General features: G+C 36.1%; 1 protein-coding gene across 1 annotated transcript; it reads left to right on the forward strand.

Annotated features, from left to right (window-relative positions):
* The first annotated feature begins 344 nt into the window (after positions 1–344).
* LOC115441400 (RNA cytidine acetyltransferase) lies at positions 345–10,122 on the forward strand. Its single transcript, XM_030166181.2, has 18 exons — positions 345–575; positions 745–839; positions 1,493–1,652; positions 1,931–2,067; positions 2,337–2,499; positions 2,688–2,830; positions 3,202–3,478; positions 3,774–3,989; positions 4,387–4,614; positions 5,219–5,364; positions 5,595–5,742; positions 6,279–6,424; positions 6,629–6,766; positions 7,471–7,667; positions 8,199–8,368; positions 8,801–9,049; positions 9,441–9,580; positions 9,998–10,122. The coding sequence occupies exons 1-18, from the start codon at positions 468–470 to the stop codon at positions 10,101–10,103; spliced, it is 2,967 nt and encodes a 988-aa protein (XP_030022041.2). The 5' UTR covers positions 345–467; the 3' UTR covers positions 10,104–10,122.
* The last annotated feature ends 4,548 nt before the right edge of the window (positions 10,123–14,670 follow it).

Here is a 14,670-nt window from a genome sequence, read left to right on the forward strand (position 1 = left end):
TATAAGATCCGGAATTTACTCAGTTTATATTTTGATGTCTACTAAGTCTATTGCTTTTATTAGCATCATCTTCGTTATATATTTTATTCCTTTCAAATAATAAGTGGATTGCTTTGGGAAAAGTTCATTTTTATATTATTTAAATTGATTTGTTAAATACTATAGCTCTTTTTTGTAAAAGATAGTCTAGAGCCGCAATTGTAACACGTCTGAACGGTGAGTCAGAGACAAATAAAATAGAGCTGAGTTAAACATTTGTTTTTTTATAATCTGAATTTTCTCTCTGTAATCAGACCTCATTCCAGATGTATAAGCTCGGAGTAACTAGCTACCATCTGTCAAATTGACAAATGACACATGTCACACCAATAAACATGCCGATTGCCGATTCGTGTGCCGTTTTTGCTAGGGATTGAGGTTATAAAATTGAATCAAAAGTAAACTAAGTTGTGAATAAATATATAATAATGGTTAAGAAGAAGATAGATAATCGTATTAGGGTGATGATAGAGAATGGAGTCAAGTTGGGACATCGCACGATGATTTTACTCGTTGGGGACAAAAGTAGAGATCAGGTAAAAAATATTTAATTAATAGTTTGCTTAGCTAAGTGAAGCATGGATATTAAATATATGTTGAAAATATTGAACCAGTATTGCTAAAATCCTTTAAATGCTATAAAGATACAGTGTCCTTTTAAAAAGTTTTAAATCTGTAAAGTTTAATTAATTTATGTTTGTTTAGGTGCCTATTCTGTATGACATGCTGGTCAAATCAACAGTAAAAGCTCGTCCGACGGTTCTGTGGTGCTATAAAAATAAAGATGAAGCTATAAGCAAGTGAGTAAAGACTGTTATTCAATTATTTATAAAAGCAGTTTAGGGAAAAGAATCCAAACTATAATAAAAAGTTTTTTAATTAGTAACCAAATAAACTTATTTTTTTGATTTGGTTAGTTTTGTATCCATGGAATCTGAAGAGTCTTGGACAAATTTTATTTATGTAGTAAATATTACTACCAGGACGCCATCTGTAGAATCTGTGATGGCTATAATAATATTTCAAAAACCTATAAAACCATGTTCAATTTTTTATATTTAACTGTAGTATTCTGGCATTTATTTTATGTTTTAAAAAATGTTTAAACTATAGTTTTAATTTAGGCTTTACTATCTCATGGCATGTTGGAAACATTCATGGAGTTCGCACATTTCAACTTGAATTTGTAAAATATGCCTAAATCTTCGATATCAACCTAATCCACATGCAAATTTCAACCCAATAGTATATATGCGACCATTACAAAATTGCATGAAATCATGTGACAATTTAGGTGCCAACAAGCAGTCAAACATACATACTTTTTACCAAACTGCATTAAAATAATATTTTTGAGGCCAATAATTTTTTTTTTATATACAGTGTTTACACCTCAGTTCAAAAATTAAACAACTGTGTTTAAAATATTCATACATTTCCAAATCTCTCCCAGTCATGGCAGAAAAAGAGCGAAAAAGATAGCAGCTGGTAAACTGGAAGTTTCGGAGGAGTCTCTGTTTGACGCATTCAGGGTTGCAACAACAATTCATGGTCGATACTACTCTGAGAGTCACACCATGCTAGGTCAGACATATGGCATGTGTGTGCTGCAGGTAACTGAATGTTTCATAGTCGCATGAAATTGTTTGAATGCGTTATATTGGTTCTGTGTAAAAAGTTGATAAAACACTAGTTTTTTGTAATCTCTAATAGCTGTGAATTATAAAAACTAAAATTTGTAATGTATTTTCTTATGGAAAAACTTCCAATATTGGCATTGTTTTAATATTTGCTGTCTATTTAACAAACTTGATACTGTTTTAGTTAGTGTTCAGGGTTCTCATTCCTTTTACAATTCACCTCAATTATTTAAAAAAAATTTTGCTTGCAGGACTTTGAAGCTCTTACACCTAATCTAATGGCTCGAACAATAGAAACTGTGGAAGGAGGCGGGCTAATTATTTTCCTGCTTAAAACCATGGATTCATTACGGCAACTGCATTCTATAACAATGGATGTCCACTCGAGGTATGTCTCTAAAGTTTATGTATTTTACTCATCATAATTGTTTGTATTAAACAGATGAACCAGGTTTACTATACTGGTTTCTAGTCACAACATTGGATATCATTCTCGTAATAGTGAAAAATATGTCTAATGCAATTTATCTGGGACTGTATTCCTCAAATCTGTGCCATACAGGTGCCTTGTAAAAAGTAAGCTAAATTCATTATGCATGCAAAAAAACGTTGGAATATACTTAACATCTTTTTCAAAAAAAATATTATGCCTTGCAGGTTTAAGACAGAAGCGTATGACACAGTGGTAAATCGGTTCAATGAGAGATTTTTACTGTCATTGGCTGATAACCCCAGGTGTTTAGTGCTGGATGATTCACTCACAGTATTACCAATATCATCGAAAACTGCACAAGTGGACCCAGTAGATGCTACACCTGAGGTAACTCATATTCTACATAGTATATCAAATGAGGTAAAAAAAAAAATATGATTCTTTGTGCTTATAAGACTTTGTTAAAACTTAAAATATATTTTTAATAATCTTTTCAGTACATTATAAATTATAATGTTATAAAAAAATAAAAAAATGTACTCCTACTAAAAACATATTTTTATAATTTTTTTCAGCGCGTTAACCCAAAGTTGACAGACTTAATATCGTCTTTATCCGACTCGCCACCAGCTGGCCCATTGGTGGCTCTATGTAGGACGTATGAACAGGCCACAGCTCTCATAGCGCTCATTAATACCCTCGCTGATAAACAGACTAGGTAAGGCGTCATATTCATTCCTTTTTGCTTGTGGTAGGATATGTTGATATCCACGTGGATAGCGACTACTGTACACAAGGTGTTAAACCCCGCTGTAATCCACGTAAGTGTGTCGCGTTCCGGAATCAGCCTGTGTATATCCAGTTCCAACAGGCCAGCATAATTGTAGCCTGTCCAGGGGTTATCATTTTCAATCGATAAGAATTTAAAATGATTTCATTTTTGTTTAATTCTTGCACGGATACATCTAATGTTTATATAGTATTATCAAAATATTTTCCAAAAGAAATACTTAGCAATAAAAAAATTACGAACATACGAGCAATACTGGTAAAATTTTGATAAATACATTCTACCCAAACTTGTTCCAGACCACCTCACTGCCTCACAGCGGCGCGCGGGCGAGGCAAGTCGGCGTGCCTCGGACTCGCGGTCGCTGCGGCCGTGTCCCTCGGATACGTCAACATATACGTCACGTCACCACATCCAGAGAACTTGATCACGCTGTTCGAGTTCGTGCTGAAAGGCCTAGACGCGTGCTTGTACCAGGAGCACATAGATTATAACATTGTTAGGTCGACTAATCCAGATTTTAAGAAGGCTATTGTCAGGATAAATATTGCAAGGAACTCGAGGCAAACTGTGCAGGTAATTTGATTTAAGAATACAAATACTTGTTTTGTATATATTATTGATGCATTTTAAACTTTTTTCAATCGTCCTTTTTTAAAACTTGATTGTGGTATATATAACAGTATGGTTTAATGTTGATTGTGGTATACATATAAGAGTATAGTTTAACGTCAGCGACCTCTCCTTTTTTCAAAACAGAAGTTATAGGTAAAAAAATAATATGTCAATACATTAAAAAATTTAATAAAAAAGACATTCACATTTTTATAATCATATATAACATGAATATCAATACATCGATTGTCCACAGTACATAACCCCAGACGATCACTCCCTCCTGGCGGCGGCAGACTTGGTGCTAGTGGACGAGGCGGCAGCCATTCCCCTGGTGCACGTGTCGGCGGCTGCGCAGAAGGCTCCCCTGGCGCTGCTGTCCTCCACCGTGTCGGGATACGAGGGCACAGGACGTGCGCTCTCACTCAAACTGTTCTCACAGCTACAGACCCAACATAATGCGCCTCCACCGGTCAGTCATTCATTCATTCGTTCATACAACTACATTTAAATATGTCGATTTAATTTTTTTTGTTTCTATACAATGAATTTGGAAGTTATTTAAACACTAATGTCTGTCATAATAAATTTTATGGTCGATGTAAGAGTGAACATGAATGGAGACGAAACCATTATTTAAAGGGTACAACATGTCATTAAGGATAGATTATTGAAGTCATTAAATTTAAGGTGGCACGCTTGACAAGAACTGTTTAAAATATTAGTTTGTGGAGGTGTTTTTAAGCATTACCATCCTTCGTTTTATTTCGGCTGCTGTCGTCCCAAATAATTTGTAGATAATTATCCCAACCCATATTTGTCTCGAATAACAAAATGCTCACATGTCACAATAACGTTACAACTTGCAGATAAAACTCGAAGAGCCAATACGTTACCGCACAGGAGACCCAGTAGAAGCCTGGCTGAATAGCCTCCTGTGCCTGGAGGCTCCGGCCCCGTCCCCCGGCGCAGGTGCTCCGCCCCCCGCCGCGTGCGAGCTATACCGCGTCAATAGAGACGCGCTGTTCTGCTATCACAAGGCAGCCGAGGCGTTCCTGCATCGACTTGTGTCCATTTATGTGTCCAGTCATTATAAGGTATGGGAATATAAAAGTAAAATGATACATTGGGACTTTTTGTATTTAGTGCCTCTAAGATTTATATAATGATAATTTAATAAATATAAAGCATCGATGATTTATTTGAATTACCATCCTGTATTTCGTAAAATAAATTACGATGGCGTCGCACGTTTAAATAATTAATAATAATATTATATGTATAGTACTTTTAGATTTTAAAAGAAATATGACTGCTTCGGTGGCGTAGTTGTATTGCATGTCCGGTACAATAGCGCTCTGAGGACCTGGGTTCGAATCCCAGGTCGGGCAAAGTGATATTTGGGTTTTTTCTGCTCAGTATCAGCCCGGAGTCTGGAATTTGTGCCCGATATGGCGATAGGCTCGCCCCCTATCACATCATGGGTCGGATCATACTTGGCGAAAAGTGGGGACCCTAGTTGCGCCTCTGAATACCCCTCCGGAGATAAATGCGTGATGTTATGTATGTATGTATGACTCAAGAAAAAATGGACTAAATATACTTTTTTACATAACATACTTATATTTAACTGGCATGTTTAGATGAGTAGTGCTATACGCCAACTGATCTCCATAAGTAACTGTTTCATTATATCTACAGAACAGTCCCAACGACCTGCAACTACTCGCGGATGCGCCTGCGCACTGTCTGTTTGTACTGCTGGCACCGACACCACGCAACTCCACCGCCATGCCAGAACTGTTGTGTGTTATACAGATGTGCCTCGAAGGAAATATTTCCGACAAGTTAGTACTATACTTAATTCAATTTTAATACGAATCACAATGAAATCGTGTTTTTTTTTCAGGCAGTAAAACAATAAACTACTATTAAATACCGGTTTTGTGGGACATCCTGTATAACTTTTTTTAGATACGCCGTCCATAATTTCAATATAATTTTAAATACTTTTTATTGAAACTTATTGTTCGCTATTTTTGGCTGTATATTTATATTCACGTATTTTATTTCTCAGGACAGTGCGTGACAGTCTCGGGCGCGGTCGTAAGGCGGCCGGCGACTTGATACCGTGGAATATTTGCGAACAGTTTGGCGATAAGGACTTTCCGAAATTATCCGGAGCTAGAATAGTCAGGATTGCGACGCATCCTTCTTATCAAAGGGTAATGTATTCATGTATTATCGTACTGTCCAAAAAAGAATTAACAAATAAAATAAAAGCAATCGACTTTAAAGTCCATTAATGTTTTCACCTTACACGGTGTAGTTTTTTTAATTGAAGGGAGCAAACGTTTATGGTCTGCTTAGTAATCACACTTATCGAACAAAACTATCGATAACATTGTAATAATGATGGACATATCATAAAAACCTAACATTGTAATGCAAACTAAAAGATTGCGTATTCGCATTTGAAATACTTTTGTATATGTCCATAAATTATGATGTATATGAGAGTTTGCGTATTCACATTTGAAATACTTTTGTGTATGTCAAAATCCATAAATTATGATATAAATGAGACTGTATGTTTTTTTTTTGTATTATATACTGTCCCACTGCTGGGCATGGGTCTCTCCTAAGATGATTTAGGCCTTAGATTTGCAGTATCCAAACCCCTTATGGAGAATTGTTAGGTATACATAATATTTTCTTAAATAATTCCTAGATAGATTCTAAAATGGATCGTTTCTGACAGATGGGATACGGCAAGCGTGCCCTACAACAACTAGCGGCGTACTACAGCGGCGATATACCCTGCCTTGACGAGGAACAATCTGATGAAGAAGACAACCAAACAAACGCACAGACAAACAATCTGCACACGGAAACCATCGCGCCCAGGTGAGCTCTTTATTATTTTTATTACTTTGGCTCTTTGATTTTTTTACGATCGTCTTATTGTTAGTTCATTTGATTTAATATACAGACGATATTAGCACACCAAAAGCATAAATATTGTATGCTAAAATCAACCATATGCTACTTATATTCTATGAATGATTTTCTGTAATCTCTGTTGATCGTCGTTATTTTTTTTCTGTACAGATCTAAGCCCCCTACATTACTCCGTCGCCTGTCAGAAGTGAGAGCGGAACATTTAGACTATCTAGGGACCAGTTTTGGCCTAACTGAAGAATTGCTCAAGTTCTGGAAGTCTCAGAAATATGTTCCGGTTTATTTGAGGTAAATAAAAAGTAATTCGTCATTATCGACTTTGTAACCAGCCTTATAACTGGGCTAGCATCTATTTTGCCGAGTGACTTATGTAGTGCAGTGTTATGCCTTCATTGGAAATGATAATACCTATATATTCATTATTCATTGATTATCGCACATAGATTATCAACAAAGATGTTGAAATCGATGATATAATTAACCATCGGACCGCTCGCAAAACTGGAACTGAATATAATTTGTTTCACGGGCTTACGAATTGTTGTGATCTTAATAAAACGCGTTGCTTTTTTCATGGCAGCGAACAGTGAACTATATATTTTATAAAAACCAATAAATGAAAATGAAACATAAATTCGTTCTGAATGATTACCAATGAACCAAAATTAAATGAATTATACACGTTTCGATTACTAGTTAACAGTGTCTTCAACAGACGGCATTACATGTTTCATTTGATGTTACAAAAAATTTTATGGGACCAATCTGGAGAGAAATTCTTTCGAATAAAAAAAGAATTTTCCAAATCGGTTCATAAATGAGCGAGTTCTGAGGTAACAATCATACAAAAAAAAAAAATCACGTCGAATTGATAACCTCCTCCTTTTTTTTGAAGTCGGTTAAAAATCAATTTCAACAAATCTGAAGTTAGGTTAGAATCGTTTATTTAAATGTGCTTTCTGCTTTATATAAATAAATCATACCTATCCCAGTCAAAAAGCAAACGAGCTGACAGGCGAACACTCGTGTATAATGCTGCGAGCCCTTCGCGACCCGTCGTGGGTGGCGGCCTACAGCGGAGACTTCAGGCGGAGGCTGTCTCGATTACTAGGCAGGTCGCTGCGGAAGCTGTCCTGCTCTCTCGCGCTGTCCACCCTCGTCAATGACAGCGTGAAGCTTGACAAGCCGGGTATGTATATCATGATTTTGAAGGTGTATGTTGGAACTTGGAACGTGTTAGATATTTATTTTTATTTATTACACTTTATATCAGTGGCGAACCCGACACAAAATATAGGTACTTATATGTATAAATGCGGTGTGCAAATCGTTCTAATGATAATTAGATACTACATAAATTCTACATTAAGGGAAGATGGCATGAATCGAGATGGACTATTCGCCACTGCTTTATATACAGAGTATAAATGCGGACTTATAATCAACCTTTAGGTTCATTTACACCATGTTTGTAAATTGTTAGAGCTGTATTCTCTTCTACCTGTCCACTACGATACGTCCGTTCAGGCTTCGACCAAATATAATTTTGTTTTTCGATTTTTTTTAAATCTTTATCAAATACTAATATAACTTTTTTTCTGTAGTGTTTGATATACATATCTATGTTCGGACATTTAATCATGATAGCATGCTATAGTATCTACTATAATTTTACTAACGGTGAATGTGACCAGGAACCAATATTCATTAAAATTTCCAGAACTAACGAAGCAGTTGATAGAGCAACACTTCTCGGGCCACGACCTGGGCCGCATCGAGGCGTACTCCAAGCAGCAGGCGGATTACAGGTTGATCACAGATCTACTCACGCCGCTGGCCAATCTCATATTCCACGCTAAAAGCAATATCAAGTTGGATGCTGTGCAACAGGTGATTTATTCTTTAAAAATACATGTTGAACTGGGAATGTAGTTTTTTGAAGTCGATTAAAAAATGAGTTTACAAACATGTACTGTTTGTTTTGTTTTGTTTGAAAGGATGTTTCTATTTTTGTTATAGCCTTAATGGGCCAATGGTAAAATGCGATATTAAACTTTAAGTATAGTTAATAAGTTAATTTTTTAACAGATTTTTATTATTATTATCTGAAATTAATGTCCCAGATTGAGCTGAGAAGTATCTAAGTAGACCGCCATGATTGTGTACAATGGCATAACATAACCGTCTGTTACCATTCGATATTCTATCTGAACAGCATTGAGGTTACCATCAGGTGCAGTGCAGTCAATTTGTCGCTAGAAAAAAAAATCTAGACGGTGCGTCCAAATTCAATTAGAATAGTATAAATAACAAAATTTTCAGGTGATATTCATAGCAATGGGCTTCCAAATGAAAGACGTGGACGACATCTCATCAGAGCTCGGTCTACCATCCTCTCAAATCTTGGCCAAGTTCTACGAGGCGTGCAAGAAGATTAACTCTGGATTGAACGCCGTTCTAGAAGATACAGTGGCTAAAGAGATCGGCATAGAAGATAAAACAGCAGATGACGTTAACATCCAGGGTCCAGTCAAGGAGAGTCTGCAGCAGGAGTTGTCCAAGGCTGCTAAGGTAATTGGCGTCATGTTGATATTAGCCATCATTTGGTATAGAAATAAATGATATTTTACAATATACTTGTTTTGATATGTGATTGTTAATTCGACCCCAACCCCCAGCCACAAATTTAATCTTAATTGAAACCTCATAATAATTTTACTCTTTCAAATTAAAATTTAAATAATATAAATAATGTTTAACCTTAAGCAAAATGAATCTCATAAGTGTCAATTAATGAATTGCCTTATAAATAAATAGAAATATATTGTACCCAATCTTTGTTGGTATAGTTTAGGATAATGACAAACATCACGCTTTACCCCTTCGCAGGGGTAGGCAGAGTTCTACCCAAATTTAGGCAGCAACCCTACATCCCATGTAATAAGGGTGATAATCTGTCCAGGAATTGGAGCGCAAGCAGCGTAAGGAGTTGTCCCGGTTGATGGGAGAGGACCTCGCGCAGTACCGCATCAAGGGGTCCGACATGGACTGGGGTCAGGCGCTCGCCGCTTCCAAGCAGAAGAACATCGTGTCAGTAAAGAGGTAATGTTTTTTCAAGATAAAAAAAATTGTCAGTGTTTTATGGTAGGTGTCTGTTGCCCGAACAGTTTAAGGTGACGGAATAGTATAGAATATTACAAGCAAACTGTTAATTAGTATTTTCATGAGAGTATTTGAAGTATTGTTGAAGTTTTTCAACAATTTCATTTTTTTTCTTTTATTTCATTTAGTCATCCAAACAAGGACATTTTTATTCAAGATATTTTTTTATGGTAGTGTTCTTACTCACTTTAAGGAAGTGACGGAAGAGTAGAGAATATGATAAATAAAATGTTAATTAGTATTTTCATGACAATACTTGAAGTTTTGATGTAATGTTGAAGTCAAAGTAGTCCACCAAATAACATCAGCAAGTAAACAAATTAATTCCTAACTTGTACCATAAAATCTATTTTCCAGTGGAGAGAAGCGGCTCGGTGACGACAGCAAAGAAATCGACGAACTAATAGAAGCCCACAGCGAGAAAAAGAAGAAGAAAAAGAAACACGTCAGAAATAATATGTAGTAAACGAAATTTTTTCCTAGTTTGTGTTTTATTTTCACGTAGCTTTTGCCGCCATTTTCCCATTTTTAAGTATGTTATCGCGATAAAAAATGGATGAACCAATTATTATTAGGTATTTGTGACACTTTTTGCTACAAACTTTGAAAGACGGGTCAGCTGGTCATTGAAAGTCGTATAAGTAGGTTGGGTAGTGAAATACTAGTGAAAGTATTTCTGTAGTCAGTAAAAATATCTTTTACTTTTTATCCAAATCACTTCAGTTTCTAACAATATTGTATAGATTATTATATCATTCATACAAATTTTAAATTTTTCCCCACTTTATAAAACTTTAAAAGTAAGGATTTCAATATAGCGTATTTGCTATATCGGCCCTGTATTATACTGTCTGACTGCTGGGCACGAGCCTCTACTACTGAGAGGGATTAGGCCTTAATCCATTACCGGCCTAGTGGGGATTGGTACTTACTTGGTAGATTTCCCACACCTCCAAAATTCCTATAGAGAAGTTGTCATGTTAGAGGTTTCCCGACTATGTTTACCTTCACCGTTAAAGCAAGCGATAATTCACAAAGTATACCACATCATTTCAGGAAAGTCAGAGGTGTGAACCCATAGGTTAACCCTTTTTTTGTTTTGTGGAGAAAGTGAATCTGCGGGCATTTTTCTCGCCAGTCCGTTCTATTCCCGACTAGGCTATCGCCACTTCAATATAATAGATGTTTATAGTTTTGTTGCCGTCTTTATTATTCTTTATAATCAATAACTTTTCTCACAAAATATGTACGACTTAGGCAGTACACTAGGTGTAAGCATTTTTTATTTATTATTTATACATTGACATCGTATGAAGGTTTCATCCTCATTTTTAACCTTAGTACAGTAATTCGGTCACAATTATATGAGAGTGATCGTGTGACCCCTTTTACAGTTGAAGTGGAACTAGTAAGGTGTGATGGTCTCGTATTCTGACTGTATGATTGTACGTAGGTATATGACACAATATACGGCTTGCCCCGTGTTAGATTGAAGTTATAGTGAAGTTAGTTCGTCCCCCGGGACCTTTGATCCGACTTGTGACGTTGCACCTATCCTCTGTCAGATTTTTCATCGGAATAATATGTTAAATTCGTGGCGACCAAATTCACAGGAACATTAGTTTTTGGTGTCATAAAAAAAACAACAGAGTTCAATAATAATTTCTATAATTATTGTAATATAAAAAAGTGTTGGTAGTTATTCAACCCTTGGAATAGACAATAGATATTTCCTCTTAAACATAACAAATATGTGTCGCGACGCCGGTCCCCACCGCGAAGGGCCGCGACGCTCGTAAAAAAATAGTTCCTTTTTTTAAACCGACCGCGCGCGTGCGACCCCCCGGCGCGGACCCTCGCGCGCCCCATACTTCTATACTTTACCATTTTATTACAATATAATGTGATCTAAGAAAAATAATATTTTCGTCTAACGCCCGGCACGAGGCGTCTGTTAAACAATTTTATACTATAATTTGTTTGTTTCTTATTTTAATACACGCGTCTACTCGTTAATTAGATACGTAACACCGGCGAACGCCCCTACTTATGTTACAAGGAAGGCCCGACGTTTGCTTCGTTCGATTTCAATGCGATTGATGCTCGCCGTGACTGCCGAAACTCGACTAGTCGAGCTGTTGCAATGAATCCTCAGAAAGCGACTACCGACAAGCGCGCGAATTGCCACATCGATTACAATTAAAATCGATATCTTCCGTAACGTATCGATATTCAAAAATAATTATTTTATATACTTTTCCCAACATCAAACACATTTAGGTACAATCAAAATCACAATTTATTGCGTTAGCGGCCGCTGATTACTGATTTATTGCAACTACGTTTTTGTTTTGCTCCCCGTACGGACCCTAGCCGCTCTTCCATTGCTAAAGCTGACATTAAAAGTATTGCATTATGTCATACCATCACATTCCGTAATTACACTAGTTGACAATAAAACATCCACTACAAAACATAATTTAGAATATCAACATTTACTGCTATTTATATTAACTTGTGAATGATTATAAGAAAACGTTTCGATACTTAGACAATAACTCGCCTGTTCGACGGGATACTTTTAAAAATCATAAAAAATTTATAACATTGAGGTAGCTTTCAATTACAGGCATGAGAGCAGGGTTAAGGCATTTACCTTATTAGTACCAAACACACCTCGACCACCGCTTCTGTAGACCGGCTCAGGGGTTGTAGTAACAAAAACAAACAAGTCCTAACTAAGTCGTCGTCACAAATTAGGCTAAAAGTTGCTAACATTGACGTTAAACATAATAAACGATACGCAAAGACTGCCCATTACATGCCTTTGAATATACCAATATCTTGTACTCGCAACAAAATAGTAACAAATCTAATGCATAATATAAAATCTAATATAACTAAACTGTACACATTGTTTTGATTTTTAAAAGTGTTCCGCGAACTGGCCACGGACGTAATGTCCGCGCGGGTCACGATTCTCGAACGCGCTCCAATGTGACAATATAATAAACACGTAGATACAGTAATTGAGAAGGAATTGCACTTAGGAAAGTATTCGCGACTCTTGGCACTTTGTCTTATGCTAATAATTTGATTGTGACACGAAAGTATAACAGAAGACGTTATAGATGCCGAGTGGCGTGCGACATCATCTCATAAATCTACATTGTAAATATACAAAAGGTCTTGTGGAAGTAATTATTGCAATAACCACATACCACTCGGCGAATTTGGTTATAGTAGAAAATTTGTTGAGACAAAATTGCAAACACATAGCGCATGCGCGTGCGAGAAGGTAAAAGCGAATGCCGTGTAGTGTACACAAACATAACTACATAACAGCGTGCGCGACACAAAACAAACGGCCATACATTAAATATTAAATACAGTTCGTTCTACGTAACTAATTACTTTCACTTGAGATATCATAAAATATATTTTAGTAACGTCAAGAATTTGAACTTATTGTACGTACATTATGAAGCAGTGTACAGCGCCAGGTATCCTAGGACAGGGTTCTATACAATATACTCCGAGACACGAAAGCAAAATACACTAAATCTTATTGCCACACTTAATGTTATTGCTACCACATATACCGCTCTACTTTTAAATATAATTGTATAAATATAATAATCAATCACAACATCCAATAAAACAAAAATATTGTTAGACATTATTGCATTAATTTAAGTTCAACTATCAAATCAGAAGGGGTTCTCGAACGATTGTGAAGACTTAACGTTTAATGCTGATGTAGGTACAGTGCGAGAGTGTACTTGAAATACTGAGAAGTTAATACTCCCGATTATTGTTACAGATAACATAACCACACGCGTTACAGACGTGTCTCGAACGTTTCCAAACCAAATTAGATGCTGAACCATTTATCACTAAGGCACAATTTAAATTTCCACTTTGAACTTTATTTAATTCTAAAATAAACGAATTCAATTCCCCTCCATACTTATTGACGGCTAAAAAACACGCACAAAGCCTATACGCTATGCACTAGGGACAAAATGGGTAATACGGAACTTCGTATGCCTAATATGGTTTGTACGCCCGCCATCCACTGACACCCAGCTAACACCTTACAACCTGCTGATAATTTACAAAATTCGATCGAATCTAACGGACAATCGAAGTTCAAATTTAAATTTGACAGACATTCTTCAATGTTGCCATAACACGTACACACAAAAAAAGAAAAGCTACGAGATGTTTGATTGCGCGTCAGTAAACGGCAGGCGTAACGTTGGTACGTCTAAAAATGCAAAAATATTTATATGCGTGTACAACTATAATGCTTCGTATAAGCAATATTAATTTTAGAATTGCTTCATTATTTTACAATATACATTACGCAAGTTGTGTGTTAGGCGGTGTACTGAATACATACCGGTCACTTGTACAAAAGAACGCGTATCAAAATGTTCACTACAATTTTACATTTTTACAACTATACAGAAGAGATTAGGTTGGATTATCTAACCTCAGAACGTAAAACAAAATGAGTAGTAATAAAACCTTGAAACATCGGTCCTGCGTGGAAATCAATATCGTTAAAGCTTTTTCATTTAGTTACTGATCCATGTTGAGACATTATACTCACATTCAGATGTGATTTATTGAGACGAATTACACCATTAAACACAGGTGTGTTTAATTTCAAATTAATGTTACCTAAGTCAGTTGATTCGGAGAAAAGATCTACAATTCGGAGGATATAGCGGTTCATTTCTAAATGTGAGTATAAGTATGAAGAAGAAGTTTCTAATAGTAGTTATATTAATCCCTTACATTAACCGCTTTATCACCAAACCGTTATCCTATCGTATACAAAAGCGCGTTGCGTTTCGGCCGCCGCACACGACTATGTCGCTTCTGTCGTAGTATGAGCAGCCAAGTGACTGTTCACATAGCAGCATAATTACTATACATTCAGGTATTTAGAAAAACTTTCTTCGAAATATAATGGTATTATTTGCTTTTTGATTTCATAGCATATTGCCATCACAAGTCTT

The sequence above is a fragment of the Manduca sexta genome, chromosome 7 (assembly GCF_014839805.1).
Source record: "Manduca sexta isolate Smith_Timp_Sample1 chromosome 7, JHU_Msex_v1.0, whole genome shotgun sequence".
In the NCBI taxonomy this organism is placed as follows: Eukaryota; Metazoa; Arthropoda; class Insecta; order Lepidoptera; family Sphingidae; genus Manduca; species Manduca sexta.

Coding starts and splice junctions, on each gene's coding strand:
- LOC115441400 (XM_030166181.2), top strand. CDS start 468: ATGGTTAAGAAGAAGATAGATAATCGTATTAGGGTGATGATAGAGAAT. Junction 3,479..3,773: donor ACTCGAGGCAAACTGTGCAG/GTAATTTGATTT, acceptor GATTGTCCACAG/TACATAACCCCAGACGATCA. Junction 9,581..9,997: donor AACATCGTGTCAGTAAAGAG/GTAATGTTTTTT, acceptor TCTATTTTCCAG/TGGAGAGAAGCGGCTCGGTG.